The following is a 20,771-nucleotide window of genomic DNA, read 5'->3' on the forward strand; positions in this document are numbered from 1 at the left end:
GCCAAATTGGCAATTACAAATACGATCATAGCCGTACCATTTTCTGCATCTTGGTTTTGGGTCCTTTCAGTTCCAAGCTGGTGGTGCCAGGGTGCAAGGTGACATCAGCGCCGGCGATGGTCCTCTTCAGGAAAAAGGAGACTTTATAAGGCTCTGCACACTGCAAGATCTTCAGGGCATCCTCATACTTCACGTTGTCAAAGTAGACTCTTGCACTGAGCAACTGATCTCCTGCAAGGAAACCAATCATCAGCCAGACAAAAGTTAATGTGCACACAGCACAAATGAGATAAAGAGAACAGGGGGAAACATGGAAGTCTTACAGTTGTGGTTTGCTTTTGACAATCTAAGGAAGGATGTGAAAGGGCATGGCATTTTGATGTTTACATTTTATACACACAAGATGATGTACCGTTTGCACGTCAGAACAGGTGATTGATCAATGACATTACTTGCAATAAATGACACACTACACTTAATGGGAGTTACACAAGGAAGGGATACAGATGGGGAGAAACAAGATGATTTCCACATTGCATTTTTTTCAGTTATTTCTAAGTATGGAATTAATTTTTGTTTGAATAGTTTACTGTTTAACATTCTCATTTCTATTTCTATCTGTTAAACTAGTCCATAACTAATTTACCTCAGCTGTGTCTCATGGCTTTATATTCATGCGACTCTAATCTCCCCGTCCAGTTACCTTGCTGGAGGCTAAGATGCTTTGCTGCAGTGGAGTCTTTAAGGACATCCTTAATGAAGAGGCCTCGCTCCCCTCCACCTGTGACACTGTAGCCACTGGCTCCAGCCTCAGCCTCTGTCTCTACCACAACCTCCACCTCCTCAGATGCAGTCTCCTCCTGTACAGACACACCAGAGGAGAGCGTTTCCTCACAAAGTCCATTGTCATGTTGTGTTGCTACCATGCTGTTTTCATGTGTTGCTGCCATGCTTTGTTGTCTCGGGTCTCTCTTTATGTAGTGTTGTGGTATCTCTCTTGTCGTGATGTGTGTTTTGTCCTATATTTTTATTTTATTTTTAATTTTTAATGCCAGTCCCCGTCCCCACAGGAGGCCCTTTGCCTTCCGGTTGGGCGTCATTGTAAATAAGAATTAGATTTTAACTGACTTGCCTCGTTAAATAAAGGTTCAATTCAAATAAATAATAATAAATACAATGAAGGTCTCGTCTTCAGATGTGAACAGTAGAATGGCATGCGATTCTGAGTGTTTTCTAGGCCTGTGTAAATGTTACTGTTTCATGAGTATTAGTGGTTTCTTGGCTCTTTACCACTGCTTGGACCTCTGTTGAGGAATCCATCTCTGCTTGGGCCAAACGAGACGACTCTTTCAGGTGACTTCTCTTCAGACTCAGCACCTGCTTCAGCTCTGCATGCAGTTTCTCTTTCTGAACCTAAAAAGAAGGACACATTGTGTCTGTGTTCATGGCTCAGTTGATTGGACCATGATAGTAACAATAATAGATACTTTATGGGTTCAAATCCTGCATGGGCCACATACAATATAGGTTATTGTGTGTTAACTGTAAGATACAAGTATTTGGCAAGTAAATGACTTTGTAAGCATAGGGGATTGAAACCCAATGAGCTTGGTGTGTGTGTATATATGTGTGTGCTTGCGCTAACTGAATTAGCCAATGAACGCTTTGGGATATGGAGAGAAAATACCTATTAGGGATTGACAGAATACCTTCATTATAGCCACACTCTTGAGATTAGAGACATTATTTCTCTCATCACATGGACATACTCCATAAGCTCTGTGTTAGCTGCAGCCCTGACCCCAACCTCACTGACTGAAGTACAGTGACACAATCAAAACCTGCTGAGGTCATTCCATTCCCCCGGCCGCTTCTGTCAACATAAACAACCATTCATTTAGCCAAGCTCAGCAGAGATACCACATCTTCATACAGCAGGTGGCAGGGCACAGTGGCAACAACAATTGACCTGTTGTGTTAGCACACCTCAAAAATATGCTGGGGGGCTAGAGGATATGTCTGAAATGGTTCAAACATTTTTTTTTATAGGATATACGAGTGACGTGAAAATATTATATACCAGTAAGTGCATGTCCATAAACACACAATATATTGTTTTGCTTTCCTTATTTATATTTAGACCCCCTCCCATGTACCTAATTCCGAGTATCAGCTCCTCCTCTCAGACGCTATAGGATCCCTACATGTAAGCTGAACAGGTCTAAGCCCTCCTTCATTCCCATGTCTATCTTAAAATGAGCTGGGTTAGTACGCCACGGACAGAATGTGAGGGTAATGTGCAATATGTATTATGTATGTGAAGTGTACAGCGTGCACGAAAGGGGTAACAGGCAATGTATGCATTATGCTGTGTCTATTTTGTGTGTGTGTCTAAGACCATTTTCTTGGCTCTTTTTCTTTCCTATCCCATCCTTCCAGGGCTTGAGTGTGTTAGGATATCCAAACAGTCTCCACTTACCACTCTCTCCGGGCTCTCCTGGTCCTCTGGGGAGGCACTGTGGTGAGGGTTGGCGTGGGGGGAGGTGGGAGGCCTGTCCGAAGGGGGAGACCGCCTTTTGTCTTTTACCTGGCTCAGTAGAGGAGATACCAAGTTCAACAGGTCAGTAAACAGCACTGCAGTACACCACCTCAGGTATGGTAAATAGCGTGTCTGGAACAAGTGAAAGCCAGATAGTGGCTACTCACGGCTGGTTCTCTGGCCTGGGTAGATACATGACTTTCTTCCAATTCTCTGTCAGAGTCTGCAAACAGGAGGAGATTATGTCAATGTTGGCGTGTGACGCACTGACAAGAGGGCAGAGGTCAACAAGACTATATCACTTGACCCCACTGACACATTGGCATGATATAAGGTCATGGATACAGCAAATGGACACACACATGCATATGCTTTAAGATTATACCTTCTCTATGTTATAAATTTTTTTCGCTTGACGCAGGTATTGCGGCATGCCCATGGATTTCCAACCATTTGGTTTAGCGACCGGCCTCTCAGACTGCGGTGCATTGCTATGGCACTCTTGGAATTATTTCCATGGTTTTGCATATCCCTGCACCACCCACCCTAGCCCCTCAATAGCCCTCTACTTATAGGCAGGAGGCACTTGACTTTTTTGCTGGTCCCCAGAAATGTCATGCGTGTCCTACCCTTTTGGTTTCATGTGATGGCTTTTTGATCAGTCTTGGCATGTGTGTTTATGCGTGTGTGTGTATTTGTCAAGTGGGGGGATCCAGTACTCAGTATCAGCGTATTTCTCATGCCTCTATCGGGGGTGTCAGAGTGTCGGGTATCTCAGCCGGTCACGAGAACAAATTACAGACATTCAGAGTGCTCCTGCCCAGGATGGATAAACGTTGTGAAAGCAGGGACACCCGCCTTGGATAGTATGCTTCATGAGTACTGGACATTGCAATAATAAGGCTGTTACGCATCTGATCTATTATGATCTGTACAATGTTAATACCGGTATCAAGAAATAACTAAATGGCTCTAACTTCTCGACATAGCTAAATTAAACAAACTTTTTTGAGCTGATATAAAAACATGAAATACTTAAGAGCTTGTATCCATAATATCCAGGTAAAGCAAGAGTTCAAATTTTACCATGACATTTGGGGAGATCTCTATTTTTTTCATGCGACCTCCTACTCTATGCGTGCATGAGCTTGACATTTTTTGATGGGCCGAATCGTAAAGACGTCAGACCAGTCAGCATGTTTTCATCTGATTGTCAAACAAATCACTTCAAAAGTAGGCTACCTGCGCATGTTTGTCCACTATAAAATTATTCCAGCATCCAAACAGTGCACTGTTCACATGATACTTTTTTAAACCACGACACAGAGGTGGGGGGTGTTTTTTTCATTTGGAATAAGCTTTTACTTGAATATTTAACACTGTAGCAGTAGGCTAGAAATGGCATTTTAAACAAATAGGCGAATGGTTAAATTGGAATTATTTAGAGACCCCCTGCCCACCCTGCCCCCCCCCCCCTTCCCCCACCATAATATGTGTATGAGTGAAAGAAGCAGCTGACCAAGAGTGCTCCCTGCTCTGCACAGTGAGTGCTCCACATAGGTCAGACCACTTTCTTTATATAGAGCCAGCTCTCTCTGACCCACATCTGCATGCTTACTACTGACTGATCTATACGGCTTGGATCCCTTCCATTCAGCTTAGAGGGAGCTGCAGACTACAGTCCAACACAGCAAAACAACCTATCCTCCAATCTGGCAACCCATCTGTTTCGTTTCGCATTATGAGATTGACTTTCTGTGGTAAATGAAAAGGTTACGAATTAACGTTGGAGAAGGACATGGTACTGTCTGCGTGCGTCTGTTCTCATGATATGTTCAGCTGGTCAGATTTGGTGTCCTCAATGTTCTCAATGTCTTTTTAAATGCATTGGTCCTATACATTGAGACATTGCACCTAATTCATCAAAAAAGGTTCACGGGATTAGGTTTCCCTCTATTAGATTTGATAATGAAGTAACAGACCTTGACTTGGTGGCCAGCTATTTGCTACTAGGATATGGGAAAGGACAGGACAGTTCACTAACATTCTCCAGGCATCAAACAGCCTGATCCCAGTCTCCGCAGGGTATCAGCCAGGACCCTAGTTAGAAACGGAATAAGAATGGGATCTTGTGACGTGTGGCTTTGTTTTTGGCGGATTGTGCAACAGCGACAACAATGCCAGAGTAACGATAGTGATATGAGCTATCTAATCTCCAATGAAGCAATATCTTATTCAATTATAATTGGAATATGTTTCTATTTGGCTATACTGTGGAGTGGTTATGAAGTCAGGTTCCTGCACAACGGAACACATAGACCTACCCTTTTCTATCAAAGTGTTTGATACTGGAATTGTCTTTCTGAACAAGAATATTGTTCAAGGTAAAGAACGACAAGCAAAGAGAACAAACAACCAGATCTAGAGAGGTCTCAGGGACATGCTTTCAGCAGTGGAGACCAGGCTGTTTCACTCACAGCGTGCCAACCAATACACAGTGCGGGTATAGTATGTAGTAGGAAATGGGCCTAATATATTCACCTTATGAATATTTAAATACAGTAAACATAGCTTTGATACGAAGCGCTGTGTGTCTTGTTTGCTCTGTATATATTTTGCAGCAGTTGAATCCTAGGGGCTTCCAGGTCAGTCACTTTAGACACTGATTTGGCTAGTCATCTAGACACCATGTCCAAATACTAATGGAATTCTGCAGAGGATCAACTGTGTTTGTTTTTCTCCATCATTTGGAAAGTTACAGTAATTGGGTTAGCAACTAGGCAACTAAAAGAGCGTCATCTGAAGTTGCAAAAAAATCTATTTCCCTTGGACTGAGAACGTTGGAGAGTCATCTACTGTAACCATCACAGTGACAGTCTACCAGAAGTTACCCCATATGTACAGCCATAGTATGTAGTATTAAGACACACACTTAGCAGCTACAGACCTGCTGTGAGGAGAAAGCTAACCTGATTGGTGCTAATTCAATGAGGGTCATGAGACCCAGGACGAAGAGAAAGGACCCTTTGTTAATCAATACTATTCCGGTAATAAGTTGACGTGCAAAGATATCTACCAAATAGCATCCAGATTTACAGAGAAAAAGTGGTACGTTTGTGTACAACTCAGGGATAAAGTTAGTCGAAAGCTATTGGATTTGAAAAACAGTTTATTCAAACAGTTCAATGCCGAGACACATTATGAATCATGAAGAGACCTCCTAAAACTGCTACATATAGATTTTAGTGTTACCAAATTCCCCCATCTGTTTTCGTCAGTTATTGATCTCTACTTTCCCATGAAGATGAACTACTTCTACTAGAGGGGACCTATGCCAGCTTGAGTTGTGGTGAAAAAAAATCCTAAATGTATTCCCCCAACTGTGTCCAAAACAGACTCCACAATCTTCGCTGCTGGTTGTTGTCAATTCCCTATTTAACAGGCCAATGAAGGGAAAGCCCTACTCGGCATAGCTGGCATTCCCAGAAATGTCACAGACTTTAAACCATACAGATTATTTTTGGTTAAAAATAACCCCACTCCAGGACACTTTTGAATGTCTAAAACTAAATGGAAAGTATGTAGAAATTATAATGGAACTATACGTTTTCAAATAACTGCACTTTTTTTCTGGCCAGCAAATGGCTTTTGACGAACAAATCGGTCCAGAGAAAAATCTGCGCTGCCCTCCGCTGAATTTTGAGATGTGACCCTAGAGCCAAAACTATTGCCCACTCCTGCTTTAAACTGATCATTTGGACCCAACTGTGCTACTGTTATACCATAAGGTACACAGATATACCTCAGATACAATATCCTGTTTAAAAACCGTACATTATGAAACAAGAGACATCTATAACTAATTGTGGTATATTCTATTCTTCACTAACAGTTGCCTTGGACTGTTAATAGGTCAGCATGTGGACAGAATCAGGTTTCAGTGTCTGTGTGACTTGTGAATAACTCAAATCAAATTTTATTGGTCACATACACATGGTTGCAGATGTTAATGCGAGTATAGCGAAATGCTTGTGCTTCTAGTTCTGACAGTGCAGTAATATCTAACAAGTAATCTAACAATTCCCCAACAACTAACTAATACACACAAATCTAAAGGGGTGAATGAGAATATGTACATACAAGTATGTGGATGAGCGATGGCCAAGCGGCATAGGCAAGGTGCAATAGATGGTATAAAATACAGTATATGCATGTGATATGAGTAATGTAAGATATGTAAACATAGTTAAAGTGGCATTATTTAAAGTGGCATTGTTTAAAGTGACTAGTGATCCATTTATTAAAGTGTCCAGTGATTGGGTCTCAATGTAGGCAGCAGCCTCTCTGAGTTAGTGATGGCTGTTTAGCAGTCTGATGGCTTTGAGATAGCTTTTTTTCAATCTCTTGGTCCCAGCTTTGACACACCTGTACTGACCTCGCCTTCTGGATGATAGCGGTGTGAACAGGCCGTGGCTCAGGTGGCTGTTGTCCTTGATGATCTTTTTGGCCTTCTTGTGACATTGGGTGCTGTAGGTGTCGTGGAGGGCAGGTAGTTTGCCCCAGTGATGCGTTGTGCAGACCACACCACCCTCTGGAGAGCCTTGCGGTTGAGGGCGGTGCAGTTGCCGTACCAGGCGGTGATACAGCCCGACAGGATGCTCTCGATTGTGCATCTGTAAAAGTTTGTGACAAGCCAAATTTCTTCAGCCTCCTGAGGTTGAAGAGGCACTGTTGCGCCTTCTTCACCACACTGTCTGTAGACACCAACAACAACGAGACAGCCAACAGGGAGGAGGTGAGGGCACTCGGAGTGTGGTGTCAGGAAAACAACCTTTCAGTCAACGTAAACAAAACAAAGGAGATGATCGTAGACTTCAGGAAACAGCAGAGGGAGCACTCCCCTATCCATATCGAAGAGACAGCAGTGGAGAAGGTGGAACGTTTTAAGTTCCTGGGCGTACACATCACAGACAAACTGAAATGGTCCACCCAGGAACTTAACATTTTCCACTTTCTCCACACACCCTTGTGAGGCCCCAGTGTTGAGGGTCAGTGAAATGGAGATGTTGTTTCCTACTGTCACGATCGTCCTCCTCTTCGTCTGAAGAGGAGAGGCGAGAAGGATCAGAGGACCAATATGCGGCGTGGTAAGTGTCCATGGTGAATCTTTAATAAAGAAAGACTGAACACTATGCAAAAGAGTAACGAAAACAATAAACCAAATACGACCGTGAAGCTACAAAATGAGACCTGTGCTGACACAAGCCACTAACATAGACAATCACCCACAAACAAACAGTGCAACCCAGGCTACCTAAGTATGATTCTCAATCAGAGACAACTAATGACACCTGCCTCTGATTGAGAACCATACTAGGCCGAAAACATAGAAATGCCCCAAAACATAGAAAAACAAACATAGACTGCCCACCCAACTCACGCCCTGACCATACTAAATAAATACAAAACAACGGAAATAAAGGTCAGAACGTGACAGTACCCCCCCCCAAAGGTGCGGACTCCGGCCGCAAAACCTTGACCTATAGGGGAGGGTCTGGGTGGGCGTCTGTCCGCGGTGGCGGCTCTGGCGCGGGACGCGGACCCCACCTCATCATTGTCTTAGTCCGCCTTATTGTCCGCCTCCGTGGCTCTCTCAGCATGACCACCCCTCTCAATGACCCCACTGGACAGAGGGGCAGCTCGGGACAGAGGGACAGCTGCTCGGGACAGAGGGACAGCTGCTCGGGACAGAGAGACAGCTGCTCGGGACAGAGAGACAGCTGCTCTGGGCAGAGGGGCTCCGGCAGCGGCGCCGGACAGGCGGGAGGCTCCGGCAGCGGCGCCGGACAGACGGGAGGCTCCGGCAGCGGCGCCGGACAGGCGGGAGGCTCCGGCAGCGGCGCCGGACAGGCGGGAGGCTCCGGACAGGCGGGAGGCTCCGGCAGAGGCGCCGGACAGGCGGGAGGCTCCGGACAGGCGGGAGGCTCCGGCAGAGGCGCCGGACAGGCGGGAGACTCCGGCAGAGGCGCCGGACAGGCGGGAGACTCCGGCAGAGGCGCCGGACAGGCGGGAGACTCCGGCAGAGGCGCCGGACAGGCGGGAGACTCCGGCAGAGGCGCCGGACAGGCGGGAGACTCCGGCAGAGGCGCCGGACAGGCGGGAGACTCCGGCAGAGGCGCCGGACAGGCGGGAGACTCCGGCAGAGGCGCCGGACAGGCGGGAGACTCCGGCAGAGGCGCCGGACAGGCGGGAGGCTCCGGCAGAGGCGCCGGACAGGCGGGAGACTCCGGCAGCGGCGCCGGACAGGCGGGAGACTCCGGCAGCGGCGCCGGACAGGCGGGAGACTCCGGCAGCGGCGCCGGACAGGCGGGAGACTCCGGCAGCGGCGCCGGACAGACAGGACCACCTGCAGGGAGGAGACAGAGAGACAGCCTGGTGCGTGGGGCTGCCACAGGAACCACCAGGCTGGGAAGACCTTCAGGAGGCTTGGGGTTAAGAGGAGGCACCTGAAAGACCGGGCTGTGGGGGAGCACTGGAGCTCTGGTGCGCAACCTTGGCACCACTTCCCCAGGCTGGATAACCACTCTAGCCCGGACCGTCCAGAGTGCAGGCACAGGTTGAACCGGGCTGTGGGTAAGCACGGGAGATCTAGTGCTTACTACACGCACCTCTCCCTTCGGCTCCATTCCCACAGTCGCCCGGTACGAGCGGAGCGCGGGCAGAGGACGCACTGCACCCTCCCAGCGCCCCGGAGACACAGCACGCAGAGCCGGCGCAGGATACCCTGGGCCAAAACTGCGTACCGGCGACCAGACCCGCTGAGCAGGCACCATACGCCCTGGCTCGATGCCCGCACTCGCATGACACTCTCGGGGGGCTGTCCTATAGCGCACCGGAATATGGACACGTACTGGCGACACCGTGCGCTTAACCGCATAACACGGTGCCTGCCCAGTATCTTGCTGCTTATAATAAGCACGAGGAGTGAGCGCAGGTCTGCTACCTGGCTTAGCTCCACCCCTCGTGTGCCCCCCCCAAAAAAAAATTTGGGGCTGTCTCTCGTACCTGTCGCACTGCCGTGCTGCCTTCGCCAACCTCATTCTCCTGTAACCTTCCTTGCACTGCTCCATCGAATCCCAGGCGGGCTCCGGCACTCTCCCTGGGTCGATGGCCCATCTGTCTATCTCCTCCCAAGTTGTGTAGTCCTGTGAAGCCGGCCGCTGTTGTTGTTGCTGCCGCTGCTGCTGCTGCTGTCGTCGCTGTTTTCTACCACGCCGCTTGGTCCTTGGTTGGTGGGTGATTCTGTCACGATCGTCCTCCTCTTCGTCTGAAGAGGAGAGGCGAGAAGGATCAGAGGACCAATATGCGGCGTGGTAAGTGTCCATGGTGAATCTTTAATAAAGAAAGACTGAACACTATGCAAAAGAGTAACGAAAACAATAAACCAAATACGACCGTGAAGCTACAAAATGAGACCTGTGCTGACACAAGCCACTAACATAGACAATCACCCACAAACAAACAGTGCAACCCAGGCTACCTAAGTATGATTCTCAATCAGAGACAACTAATGACACCTGCCTCTGATTGAGAACCATACTAGGCCGAAAACATAGAAATGCCCCAAAACATAGAAAAACAAACATAGACTGCCCACCCAACTCACGCCCTGACCATACTAAATAAATACAAAACAACGGAAATAAAGGTCAGAACGTGACACCTACCTTCATCACCTGGGGGTGTCCCATCAGAAAGTCCACAACCCAATTGCACAGGGCGGGGTTGAGACCCAGAGACTCCAGCTTTTTTTAACCTTTATTTAACTAGGCAAGTCAGTTAAGAACAAATTCTTAATTTCAATGACAGCCTAGGAACAGTGGGTTAACTGCCTTGTTTAGGGGCAGAACAACAGATTTTTACCTTGTCAGTTCGGGGATTCGATCTTGCAACCTTTCGGTTACTAGTCCAACACTCTAAACACTAGGCTACCTGCCATCCCGAGGAGCTTGGAGGGTACTATGGTGTTGAATGTTGAGCTGTAGTCAATGAACCGCATTCTTACATAGGTATTATTTTTGTCAAGATGGGATAGGGCAATGTGCAGTGTGATGGTGATTGCATCATCTGTGGACCTGTTGATGCGGTATGCAAACTGAAATGGGTCTAGGGTGGCCGGTAAGGTGGCAGTGATATGATCCTTGACGAGCCTCTCAAAGCACTCAATGATGACAGAAGTGAGGACTACGGGGTGGTCATTTAGTTCAGTTATCTTTGCGTTCTTGGGTACAGGAACAATGGTAGCCATCTTGAAGCATGTGGGGACAAAAGGGATCCTGTCTGGGCCAGCAGTCTTGTGAGAGTTAACACGTTTAAATGTTTTACTCATGTCAGCCACGGAGAAGGCGAGGGGGAGGGTGCAGTCTTTGTTTGTGAGCCGCGATGGTGGCACTGTATTATCCTCAAAGCTGGCGAAGAAGGAGTTTAGTTTGTCTGGAAGCGTGACGTCGGTGTCCGTGACGTGGCTGTTTTGGTTTTTGTAGTCCGTATCTGAGCCGTTGAATTGTGACTCCACCATGTCCCTGTACCAGCATTTTGCTTGTTTGATTGCCTTGTGGAGGGAATAACTACACTGTTTATATTCAGCCATAATTCCAGACCTCTTTCCATGGTTAAATGCGGTGGATCGCACTTTCAGTTTTGCGCGAATGCCGCCATCCAGCCACAGTTTCTGGTTAGGGTAGGTTTTAATCGTCACATTGGGTACAACATCTCCAATGCACTTCTTTATAAACGCACTCACCGAGTCAGCGTATTGGTCAATGTTGTTCACTGAGGCTGACCAGAACATATTCCAGTCCGCGTGATCAAAACAATCTTGAAGGGTGGCTTCCGATTGGTCAGACCAGCGTTGAATGGTTCTCGTCACTGGAACATCCTGTTTGAGTTTCTGCTTATAATACGGTATGAGCAAGATGGCGTCGTGGTCGGATTTGCCGAAGGGAGGGCGGGAGAGGGCTTTGTATGCATCACGGAAGTTAGAGTATCAGTGTTTGAGAGTAGTAGCCCTGCGTGTCGTGCAATCAATGTGCTAATAGAATTTAGGTAGCCTTGTTCTGAAATTTGCTTTGTTAAAATCCCCAGCTACAATAAATGTAGCCTCCGGATATATAGTTTACAGTTTACATAGAGTCCAGTGAAGTTCCTTGAGGGCTGTCTTGGTGTTCGCTTGAGGGGGAATGTACACAGCTGTGACTATAACTGATGAGAATTCTCTTGGTAGGTCGGGTGAGCAGAAGGACCTGAGTTCCTGTATGTTGTTATGATTACACCATGAGTTGTTAATCATAAATCATACACCCCCGCCCTTCCTCTTCCCAGAGAGGTGTTTATCTCTGTCGGTGCGATGCATGGAGAAGCCGGGTGGCTGAATCGATTCCGACAACATATCCAGAGAGAGCCATGTTTCTGTGAAACAGAGAATGTTACAATCTCTGATATCTCTCTGGAAGGGAACCCTTGCTCGAATTTCGTCTACCGTGTTGTCAAGAAAACTGGAGTAGTTGGCGAGTAGTATACTCGGGAGTGGTGAGTGATGTGCACATCTACGGAGCCTGACCAGGAGGCTGATCCGTCTGCCCCTTCTGCGGTGCCGTTATTTTGGGTTGGCTACTGGGATTAGATCCATTGTCCTGGGTGGTGGTCCGAACAGAGGATCCGCTTCGGGAAAGTCGTATTCCTGGTCGTAATGTTGGGAAACTGACGTTGCTCTTATATCCAATAGCTCTTCCCGGCTGTATGTAATAAGACTTAAGATTTCCTGGGGTAACAATGTAAGAAATAATACATAAAAAAACAAAATACTGCGTAGTTTCCTAAGAACTCAAAGCTGGTCTAAGCATGGAGTTAATCAGCCCCATGACTCAGGTGAGAGACATAGCATGGTAGTACCCAACCTGGATTCCTAAAGCATCATGTGCTCCCTGAACATGAATCAGACACTAGAGTCTTTGCAGAGTCTGTAGTCTAATCAGAATTGTAAAGTGGAATCATGTAATGCACAACCTGAATACACAAAACTAAGATTGAACTGAATATGGGATTGAACTGAATATGGGATTATATGGGATTGTTTTAGCCAGTCACACTTATAAAGGCTCCTCATCCAGAATATGTCTTTGAAGAGGACTATGGGAACGGAATATTAGAGATAGAGAGGGTCTTCTTGTCCTTTGAAAGCTCAGATGGAAAAATCAGCCACATCCTGAGGCGGACAGGAAATGCCTCTTTATAAACCGGAAACTGAGATATTTTGTGAGATAAATACTCAACAAGGAGGGCAAGACACAAACAACCCTCCTTCTCCCATGATAATGTCAAATATAGCACTGTTGGGTGATGAATAAATGTATTTAAAGCACTGACATTCATCTCAAATCTAGTTTTTATCTGTGTATTTTGATGGCAGTTTCCCTGTGTCTAACTGTGTTTCCTTCTGAGCTTCCCCAGCTTCCTTCAAATCGCCCAAACCGCCTCTTGACCCGGTTACTTCCTTGTCTACTACCGACCCGCACCACTGCTCAAGAAACCTGTCGCTAGGAAACTGTAATAATTTGTTTTCTTATTCACATTAATTCATACTAACTCTGTCACACTACCTTACAGCTCAAAGAGAATAGGATTCCTATGATATTATACCCTGGTATCCTACACTTTCCCAGTAAATAAAAACTCCCATAAACGCTCATATTTACATAAAAATCAGTCTTGTGACATACAGTGGGGCAAAAAAGTATTTAGTCAGCTACCAATTGTGCAAGTTCTCCCAAAGATGAGAGAGGCCTGTAATTTTCATCATAGGTACACTTCAACTATGACAGACAAAATGAGAAAAAAAATCCAGAAAATCACATTGTAGGATTTTTTATGAATTTATTTGCAAATTATGGTGGAAAATAAGTATTTGGTCACCTACAAACAAGCAAGATTTCTGGCTCTCACAGACCTGTAACTTCTTCTTTAAGAGGCTCCTCTGTCCTCCACTCGTTTCCTGTATTAATGGCACCTGTTTGAACTTGTTATCAGTATAAAAGACACCTGTCCACAACCTCAAACAGTCACACTCCAAACTCCACTATGGCCAAGACCAAAGAGCGGTCAAAGGACACCAGAAACAAAATTGTAGACCTGCACCAGGCTGGGAAGACTGAATCTGCAATAGGTAAGCAGCTTGGTTTGAAGAAATTAACTGTGGGAGCAATTATTAGGAAATGGAAGCAAAAATCCCAGAACCACATGGGGGGACCTAGTGAATAACCTGCAGAGAGCTGGGACCAAAGTAACAAAGCCTACCATCAGTAACACACTACGCCGCCAGGGACTCAAATCCTGCAGTGCCAGACGTGTCCCCCTGCTTAAGCCAGTACATGTCCCGGCCTGTCTGAAATTTGCAAAAGAGCATTTGGATGATCCAGAAGAAGATTGGGAGAATGTCATATGGTCAGATGAAACCAAAATATAACTTTTTGGTAAAAAGTCAACTCGTCGTGTTTGGAGGACAAAGAATGCTGAGTTGCATCCAAAGAACACCATACCTACTGTGAAGCATGGGGGTGGAAACATCATGCTTTGGGGCTATTTTTCTGCAAAGGGACCAGGACGACTGATCCGTGTAAAGGAAAGAATGAATGGGGCCATGTATTGTGAGATTTTGAGTGAAAACCTCCTTCCATCAGCAAGGGCATTGAAGATGAAACGTGGCTGGGTCTTTCAGCATGACAATGATCCCAAACACACCGCCCGGGCAACGAAGGAGTGGCTTGGTGCGATGCATGGAGAAGGTCCTGGAGTGGCCTAGCCAGTCTCCAGATCTCAACCACATAGAAAATCTTTGGAGGGAGTTGAAAGTCTGTGTTGCCCAGCAACAGCCCCAAAACATCACTGCTCTAGAGGAGATCTGCATGGAGGAATGGGACAAAATACCAGCAACAGTGTGTGAAAACCTTGTGAAGACTTACAGAAAACATTTGACCTCTGTCATTGCCAACAAAGGGTATATAACAAAGTATTGAGATAAACTTTTGCTATTGACCAAATACTTATTTTCCACCATAATTTGCAAATAAATTCATTAAAAATTCTACAATGTGATTTTCTGGATTTCTTTTCTCATTTTGTCTGCCATAGTTGAAGTGTACCTATGATGAAAATTACAGGCCTCTCTCGTCTTTTTAAGTGGGAGAACTTGCACAATTGGTGGCTTACTAAATGCTTTTTTGCCCCACTGTATCTATAACTCTCTGAGTTGACTCTACTTGTCTTGTCAGACTCTACTTGTCTGTAGGGGGTCAGAAACAGTCTGCCTATTTCAGACTGGATTTGGGGAGGGTTAGCTGCATGCATTACACTCTGCTACGCAGTGGCATAAACATCTATCTATAGTTTATCAACAACATTCATAACAGGTCCCTGCAGTGACGATAACTCCAGAGCAGACTGTACCCCCCCCTCCCACCCCTGTGGATGGTGCTGGTGTCCCATTAACACGTTTGACCCCATAGTCCTCAGAGGAATGGCAGGGGGATCACACACACAGACATTCAACACATGCCATCAAAGGGAGGAGAGGGCTATGAGAACACACACAGTTCAAAATCAGATAGGAGTTGTTACCGAACATCCTAACAAGCAGCCATGTAACATGTTACATTCATCGGCTGAGATAGATTCAAAAAATGAACGTAACCTTAACGTTTTTAAGGTTTTTAAACCTTAAGATGCTTTTTAAATAGCTACACAAAAAGACTCCCAACGCACACATTAACATCTCTAAAATGACCAACACATTCACATTTTTCCTAGGCAAACGGTCGCTAGTGGCCTGAGAACCAGAGGGAGGAAAAATAACTTGAAAATAACTTTTAGATGATACTTTTACGTAATACTTATATGCCTGTTACTGTCATTCAAACCTAGCCTTAACTCTGGGTGGGTCTTGCCCTCCATACCGGGTTTACCATTCTACCCAACTTGCCATGGCATACCAAGCTATTGGGCTGGGGTGCAACATTCAGATCCTGTGACCGGCAGGTTGCAGAAGTTGCCCGTGTGTAAAATTAAGATGGAGTGTTTGAAACAATTGCGTGCTGCTACTACCTCGTCAATAATCTTTGCAAGCAGGAACAGCAGCAGACAGCAGCAATCCACAACGACCATGTTGAGCATATTGGATGGTGACATAGCCCTATGCTATCAACAATACAAGTGGCGTTTGTCCTTCTATACGGCCTGTGTACTTATCCAACAAATAATAGCTATGTTATCAATACCTAGCAATGTGCAGTGTCTCCAGACTTCAGTCTATGCTGTACAACACAGTTAGACAAATGTTTTTAATAAAATAATGGGGGTGAAAGAACATTCTCAAACAACGATGCAGATAACTAGATGAACAGATATGACATGAACAAGACTAAAGTATATTATCACCAGTGGACTTGATTCCATTCTGCACTATGTACAAACAGTTGAACAGCCATAACACCGAGGTTAAAAAAGTCCTGCCACTCTCCTAACCTGAGATACATGCACCACCGCACCTACCCACCACAACAATCCCACTCTTCCACATGTACTGTCCACAAACTCTCAGATCTAAGAAGTCACAATGAGTCCGATCTAAGACATGTCCACTGTAGTGAGATGGAGACTAATCCTACCTGGTTGATACCGCTGTCACAGTGTGCTACCTCCCTGGGTGAGAGATTCACCTGGTAGAAGTTCTGTCAAACTCTCACTCACTCACTCTCTCCTGATCACCCTGTTACCAGCCAGGCTGTCCCTTCACTGAAACCTCAGTTGGGAAATCTGGACAAGCCCCATGGCATCTCTAGGTGGGACGTAACGAGAGTAATGATTGGACGAGGGCAAGGGGATGCCCCCATATTAGGAAGGTGAGGGGCAGGACTGTCAAGATAAGGGGGAGGAGGAAGGGGCCAAAAACTTTGACAGGATTCAGTCAGATTGTCATGAGCTTTCTTCTGCTGCATATTTGAGAAAAAGACTGGAGACCACTCTTCTTCAGCGACATGTAAACTACCTACCTGGCTGGCTGCTGGTGACATTGTTTAAATTCCCTGAGGAGTCAAACAAAGTGGAGGAATAACAAAAGGAATTATCTTCAGATCTGGGATAGCGGAGCTAATGTTGTGTGGCTATTTTTATCCCCCGAGATCAAAATAAGAACAGGCCTGGGGTCTTAATTTAGAGAAAGTGTGACTCTTCTGGGGAGAGCATCTGTTGTTGTGAGCTTAACACTGAGTGTACTGAGTGTATCGATGGCCTGTTATTAACGTCCCTGCTTGCAGAGCTGATGTAGTCAAAGTGAGTGCTGTGGTGGTTCATAACCACCATGCCTGCATAGACATAGAGTAATACCATCCATTCTGCCAGCTGGACCCCCATGTGAGCCACACAGGTGGTCCGATCGAGCCCTGGCCAGGGACACAAGCCTGCCACTGAAGGCTGCCAGGGAGATCAAGCCGCTTGCATTGTGTTAACGCTGTCATTGTTGCATTCCGCCGCTGACACAAAACTAGGATTTAGACAGGGAGGCTCGGAGCATTGGGAGGTGAGGTGAGTTGGGCAGCTGGCTTGGCACGGGACAGAGTGTCCCAGTGGCCCAGCAATCCCCTCATGTCAGCGGTTCGCTGTGCCAGGGACAGAAAACTGGAGCAGGCTGGCTGCGGGGGGCTACAGGGGAAAACATCCCCAATGGGATCTGGGATGGGCTGGGCTCTGGGGACAGCTGCAGCCCATAGTATTGACTGACTGCTGTTGTGACTCCAGAGGTTGGTCACATGTGGTCCCATGATGGCAGTCTGGTCTTTAACAGTGTGTGTGTGTGTGTGTGTGTGTGTGTGTGTGTGCGTGCGTGCCTGCGCGTGTAAGTTTGTGTGTGCGTATTGAAAAGAAACAGAGGCCGAGCAGAGAAAAGCCCAGCATCTGTAGATGATGGGATGAAAAGCATTTCTTCAAGTTAGCCAATATGACCGCACTTTGTGAGGGCAGAAACCCAGACCGTTTAAATGAAATGTAGAAACATGACAACCAGAAAACATAAATCTACTGAGCATCCCTTCCAACTGTGGATCCCTGTCTCAGGTCAGGACAACAACATCCAAGTGTTCAGGAAGACACAAAGAGGAAACAGGTCTCTTATTTTATAAGCCAGCACAGACGTCATATAACACCAGGAATGTCTGCCAGATAAGGTTACACTAACTTAACACAACTGTCAGCTAAACAATGCTCATATCCTCTTCTCATTTTGCCTTGAGCTGGCCCTCCGTCTAGGTGTATTTATAGTCAAGGGACTTGGTCGGGAACCCCTCTTTAACATAAATAACAAGAGCGAGAGATGGAATTTGTCTGTGACATGTTTCAGCAGGGAGGTCAACTGGCGTGGGAGGGGTTGCTAGTGCTACAGCGTAGCATGGCATCGAAGCAAGTCTACAGTTTAAACTAAGAACTGATTTGAGCTGCATCTCTTCCTAAGAAAAAACTCTTCCTGTGAAATAAAATACACTTTGGAACACACATTTCCCCCAATACAATTGGATTGGATTTGCCAATAGATCTGATTCAACACAGAAAAAGTCAATGATGTTGTGACTCATCAATATTGTGTCTCCAGAATCTATTGAATGCAGCTCGACAAAGCAATGTCTATCACTAGGAACCACAATAAGGCTAATGAACAGCAGATCCCCCATCACTCGTCCCCCATCCCTACTGACCTGCATTGGAAGAGGGTGTCCAGGTGACTCTGAATATCCCACGCAGACACTCACACATGGTCCCAAGAGACGCAAAACCACAGATCACATGCACACAAACACACTTTGACACACTGAAAAAAAAGGGATAAAAAAGAGAGATGGGTGCAACTGGATGGACAGATAATTATCTGAAGGTTAGCACTCTTGTCTGTCAGTAGGCTGGTGGAAGACCTAGCTGTTTCTGGGCTAGCGTGTAGAAAGAGGGTCCCAGGGTGGGAAAGAGAGAGAGAGAGAGAGAGAGAGAGGGAGGGAGGGAGGGAGGGAGGGAGGGAGGGAGGGAGGGATGGATGGATGGATGGAGAGAGAGAGGGAGGCCGACAGGACCGAGACGGAACAGAATGGGACCGCATTAGCTCAAGTTGACAGTCAGCAGTTTTGCGTGTCCCCCTGGTAAAGCCCTGCTCTTTTGTTCGGTGGCGGGACGGCTTTAGCCCCAGCCCAACACGGCCTTGTGAGCAGGCTTAGTGTTAACTGGTCAATGGACACCGTGTCAGACAGAGCTCAAAACAAGCCACAATATAATCAAAAGAAAAACACATTCCCCCTGCCTGGCCTGTGGTAAACAGGCCAACGGGTATCGTAGTAAGATGATCCTACTGTACAGTCAGTCACACACTACTACCACTACTAACAGAGCTTTGAGGCTGAGGGACAACTTGAGAACTTGGGGAAAGAGCTCAACAATCTTTTTCATGCTTGATTCCAAACAGTGTAATAACTTCAGTGGAAGCGAGAGTACTTATCAATGCAATGAAGTACTACCAGAGCACATTGTTGATCATGTAAGTCATCTGAAGCATACCCACTGGGCACAGACGTCAGTTCAACTTCTTTTTTTAAATGTATATTTGGTTTAGTTGTTAACTTATGTGAATTCAATGTAAAAAATCAACAAAAAAAATGCACAATGTCATTGAATTTAGGTTAAAAGCTTGGTGAAAATCCAATCCATTTTCCCACATTGATTCTATGTCATCACAACATTCACCGTTTGAGTTATTCTACTTTGGTGTAGACCAAGGATCATCAACTAGATTCACCCGTGGGCAGATTTCTACATGAGCGGATGGTCAGGGGCCGAAAATAATCACAAATAATTTGTAGACTGCAAACTGACCGCAAGAAGTCCAAACAGATATAATATTTGACTAAAACATAATAATTTCAAACCTTGCTTACTTTTGTATATGGTCACAAATATCTCTCTATTTTGCATGGGAAAAATTTGGAACAGATTTCCAAAACTAAAATCACTTCGAGCTGATTTGCTGGCGTCTTTTGCTGGCGATACAGTATCGTTCAAAGGTTTGGGGTCACTTAGAAATTGTCACGCCCTGACCTTAGAGATCCTTTTCATGTCTCTATTTTGGTTTGGTCAGGGCGTGAGTTGGGGTGGGCATTCTATGTTTTGTGTTCTATGTTTTCTATTTCTGTTCACCTACTCTGCATCTCACAAAGACACAGCAGTTGGAACAAACATCTCAAATTTGGACTCATCAGACCAAAGGACAGGTTTCCAGTGGTGCAATGTCCATTGCTCTTGTTTCTTGGCCCAAGCAAGTCTATTCTTCTTATTGGTGTCCTTTAGTAGTGGTTTCTTTACAGCAATTTGACCATGAAGGCCTGATTTACGTAGTCTCCTCTGAACAGTTGATGTTGAAATTTGTCTATTACTTGAACTCTGTGAAGCATTTATTTGGGCTGCAATTTCTGAGGCTGGTAAACTAATGAACTTATCCTCTGCAGCAGAGCTAACTCTGGGTCTTCCTTTCCTGTGGCGGTCCTCATGAGAGCCAATTTCGTCATAGCGCTTGATGGTTTTTGCGACTGCACTTGAAGAAACTTTAAAAGTTCTTGAAAAGTTCGGCATTGACTGACCTTCATTACAGTAATGATGGACTGTTGTTTGTCTTTGCTTATTTGAGCTGTTCTTGCCATAATATGGACTAGGGCTCTCTTCTGTATACCACCCTTTCCTTGTCACAACACAACGGATTGGCTCAAATGCATTGAGAAGGAACTTTTAACAAGGCACACCTGTTAATTGAAATGCATTCCAGGTGACTACCTCATGAAGCTGGTTGAGAGAATGCCAAGAGTCTGCAAAGCTGTCATCAAGGCAAAGGATGGCTACTTTGAAGAATCTCAAATATAAAATATGTTTAGATTTTTTTTACACTTCTTTGGTTACCACATGATTCCATATTTGTTATTTCATAGTTTTGATGACTTCACTATTATTCTACAATGTAGGAAGTAGTCAACATAACAAAAAACACTGGAATGAGTAGGTGTTTCCAAACTTTTGACTGGTACTGTAAGTACTCAGACCTTTTACTCAGTACCTTGTTGAAGCACCTGTGGCAGCGATTACAGTCTCAAGTCTTCTTGGG

The 20,771-nt window shown here is 45.7% G+C and overlaps 1 protein-coding gene across 1 annotated transcript in view; it reads right to left on the reverse strand.

Moving 5' to 3' along the window:
- The window catches only part of LOC110507473 (uncharacterized), a 29,692-nt gene extending 13,236 nt beyond the window's left edge, over positions 1 to 16,456 (reverse strand). The window contains exons 1-6 of the mRNA XM_021587479.3: positions 16,258 to 16,456; positions 2,707 to 2,762; positions 2,480 to 2,587; positions 1,291 to 1,413; positions 704 to 860; positions 38 to 231 (exon numbers count right to left, since the gene is read on the reverse strand). Of these exons, the coding sequence (XP_021443154.3) occupies positions 38 to 231; positions 704 to 860; positions 1,291 to 1,320 (381 nt within the window). The 5' untranslated portion in view covers positions 1,321 to 1,413; positions 2,480 to 2,587; positions 2,707 to 2,762; positions 16,258 to 16,456. The remainder of the gene's footprint in view (positions 1 to 37; positions 232 to 703; positions 861 to 1,290; positions 1,414 to 2,479; positions 2,588 to 2,706; positions 2,763 to 16,257) is intronic.
- Positions 16,457 to 20,771: the final 4,315 nt, after the last annotated feature.

This window comes from Oncorhynchus mykiss, chromosome 27 (genome assembly GCF_057628025.1).
Source record: "Oncorhynchus mykiss isolate SJ-2025 chromosome 27, ASM5762802v1, whole genome shotgun sequence".
Classification (NCBI taxonomy): domain Eukaryota; kingdom Metazoa; phylum Chordata; class Actinopteri; order Salmoniformes; family Salmonidae; genus Oncorhynchus; species Oncorhynchus mykiss.